This window comes from Quercus lobata, chromosome 1 (genome assembly GCF_001633185.2).
Source record: "Quercus lobata isolate SW786 chromosome 1, ValleyOak3.0 Primary Assembly, whole genome shotgun sequence".
Classification (NCBI taxonomy): domain Eukaryota; kingdom Viridiplantae; phylum Streptophyta; class Magnoliopsida; order Fagales; family Fagaceae; genus Quercus; species Quercus lobata.
In genome coordinates, this window is record NC_044904.1 from 19,537,945 (window position 1) to 19,541,228 (window position 3,284).

Genomic DNA, 3,284 nt, shown 5'->3' on the forward strand with positions numbered 1-3,284 from the left:
ATTTTTTTCCATTTTAAACTTTGATTGTTTTATAAAAAAAGTTAAACAAATACATGACAAGTTATGATTGATGGAACATAAAGTGGAAATATAAAAAATGATACAGAAGATTTGTATTTATTACAAACTCAATAAGATATTATAAAGTAATGAAACTTGCCAATTTAAAACCTAACATTAATGTCAAAAATCTTATAACTCAATTGTATGACATTTCTTAATATTCTACATTTAAAAATCTAAAAGATCTGTATTCTCTACATTTAGGGTTTAAATTCCTATTTCCCTAACAAGCAAGTTAAAATTAAAAAAAAAAAAAAAAAAAACTCTCATTAATAAATTTGAAAAGTGAGTTAAAGTAAACAATAATGACAGGTAACGGTAATCAAGTTAGTCAAAGACGAAAGTCCTAGTTTTAAGCTAATTCCAAACTCCCATATATACGTGATACGTGTTACCAAATTTCTCTCAATTGACCCAGTAACTTTTTTATTTTTTTTTATGAAATTAATTAAGAGTAGAATTTATAAGCCGATTCCAAACTTCCATACGTGATACATGTTACCAAATCGTTCTCAATTGACCCAATACCTCTTTTATTGAATTAAATATGAATAGAAAAATATAGCTGCAGCCAAGAAATGCGTGGAAACCCCATATGCCCCATGAGAAGCTGTCGGTACCAGGCTACCAGCTACAGCAACCTCAAGATCTAGAACCATAAACAATGGCTATCTAGTCTACTACTATTAATGTTTTTGGAGATAGTACAAAGTCAATAGCTCAATACCCAATCGCTTGGCACTCTTTGCAACACCGACACCTCACCCAATATGCCCATTCGTTCATTCATACATTTATTATCTCCTCAGTAAAGTCTCAGTCCATTTATTAATTTGAGCTTTTCTTCTTCCTAAACTTTGGAAAAGGTCCTATTTACTATACACACACACCCTCTCTGCCTTTCAATTTCCGTGTGTTGACTTTCCTGTAATGAACAGCTACGTGTAGCTTATCTCCTCTTTTTGGTATAAAAGCCGCAACACAATTTGAGGTCACATAAATTCTTGCAAGTGATCTCTTGTACTTTTGATTTCTTTGAATCCATCTATCATTATTGTCCAAACCTTTCAGCTTATAATTATTATCCTCATCTTCTATTGAAAACCCCCTCCTATTTTGTCTCACAATTATACTTGACTTTGAAGATCCAAACCAGGCTTGTCTGAGATGGAAGAAATTGATGTTCCTGCTCATTTTCTCTGCCCGATTTCAATGCAACTTATGAGAGATCCGGTCACCCTCTCAACTGGGATAACCTACGATCGGGACAGCATTGAAAGATGGTTGTTTTCTTGCAAGAACAACACTTGTCCGGTAACAAAGCAAGTTTTGTGTGATACGGAGCTTCTTATTCCGAACCATACTCTACGCCGGTTGATCCAAGCATGGTGCACCCTCAATACTTCTCAAGGTATTGAACGCATTCCAACCCCGAAGCCACCAGTGGACAAAGCCCAGATCGTCAAAATCCTCAACGAGGCAAAGAAGTTCCCAAATATGCAACTCAACTGCCTCAGAAGACTTAAAAGCATTGCATTTGAAAGCGAAAGGAACAAGAAGTGTTTAGAGGCAGCTGGTGGAGTTGTTTTCTTGGCTTCAATCATAGTAAGAGAGAATGGAAACGATGATATAATGATAACTGAAGCAGCTGTTGATCTTCTTTCTAATCTTAAATTCTCAGAAACAGATCTCAAGAATCTCATAAACAATGATGGTGAATTTGTGGAGTCTCTGTTGCAAGTTTTGAAGCGTGGAAACTATCAATCTAGAGCATACACAACCATGTTATTGAAATCCGTTTATGAAGCGGCTGGTCCGATCCAATTGATCAACGTTAAACCCGAATTCTTCTCTGAAATAGTCCGCGTTTTGCAAGACCAAATCTCGCAGCAAGCCTCTAAGGCCGCATTGAAGCTTCTTGTGGAGCTTTGTCCATGGGGAAGAAACCGAATCAAAGCTGTCGAAGGTGGTGCAGTTGTAGTCCTGATAGAGCTCCTTATTGAGGCATCAGAAAGGAGGGTGTGTGAGCTTGTGCTTGTTGCTTTGGACCAGCTTTGTGGTTGCGCAGAAGGGCGGGCGGAGTTGTTGAAGCATGGAGCGGGGCTGGCGATTGTATCAAAGAAAATTCTAAGGGTTTCTCATGTGGCCAGTGATAGGGCAGTAAGAATTTTGTCCTCAGTTTCTAGGTTTTCTGCCACTTCTAGGGTTCTTCAGGAAATGTTACAAGTGGGTGTTGTATCCAAGTTGTGTTTGGTTTTTCAAGTTGAGAGTAGTTTAAAGACCAAGGAGAAAGCTAGGGAGATCCTCAGAATGCACTCTAAGGTTTGGAAGAATTCTTCATGTATTCCTGCTCATTTGGTTTCATCTTATCCATCTTCTTGATAATATAGCTACTTTCGTGTACATAATGGAAATTAGTCGTGCAGAGGAAAATTAAGCTGCATGCGAATTTCTTGAATCATATACATATGGATTTGAAGTGGCGTCCAAAAAAGAGAGAGAAATGTTTTCAATGTCATAGCTTTGTTATTCTTTGAGAAGCGTCTCGGCTGTTTTGTTTGTTTTCTTTCTAATAATATTTATTAGATTAGATTAGACATCAATTGTAATTAGAGTTTTAATTCAATAAGGATGTCAAAATATTTATTTACACCCTCCAATATCATTGTGTCATATTAGGGACAAATACACACAATCACACCAATGTTGCCCTGTCTTACCAGGTGTGAAGATGCAACTTAAACAAGTCAATCTGTTAGAATTTCGACCGTCATTCAATCATTCAAAATCTAGGTTTTGACAACTTGTTGATTGTGGTTCGATCAATCAAAAAATGTTGAATTTGAATTTGTTGGTGCAAAATACAATAATAATGAAAATAACACAACGAGAAACTGAATAGTATTTCTAAATATTAATTTAAAGAGAAAAATTACACAATACTATTTGGACACTCTCTACACTATTAGATTTAAGCCCTTGGTTGGCTAAATGTTGTAATCGGTGCAGACTTTCTCTAACTTGTCTCCCCCAGGATACAATTAATGGTGAGAGAAGGAGCTTCTGAAGAATGAAAAGGCCCAAACGGTCCATTTTTGGTACCTCCACCCTTCACCTCCTCCTTGTGCACGTATTTAACCCAATATCTGAGACAATTCATATTGGCCTATTAATCACCACAATTAAAAAGAACAAAATAGTCTCTCTCATTTTCAATGTGG

At 36.5% G+C, this 3,284-nt stretch overlaps 1 protein-coding gene across 1 annotated transcript; it reads left to right on the forward strand.

Annotated features, from left to right (window-relative positions):
* Window positions 1-1,084: 1,084 nt before the first annotated feature.
* On the forward strand, window positions 1,085-2,672 carry LOC115985279 (E3 ubiquitin-protein ligase PUB23-like). The gene has a single exon (XM_031108267.1). It carries the CDS (start codon window positions 1,231-1,233, stop codon window positions 2,443-2,445), a length of 1,215 nt encoding a protein of 404 aa, XP_030964127.1. The 5' UTR covers window positions 1,085-1,230; the 3' UTR covers window positions 2,446-2,672.
* The last annotated feature ends 612 nt before the right edge of the window (window positions 2,673-3,284 follow it).

Coding starts and splice junctions, on each gene's coding strand:
- LOC115985279 (XM_031108267.1), top strand. CDS start 1,231: ATGGAAGAAATTGATGTTCCTGCTCATTTTCTCTGCCCGATTTCAATG.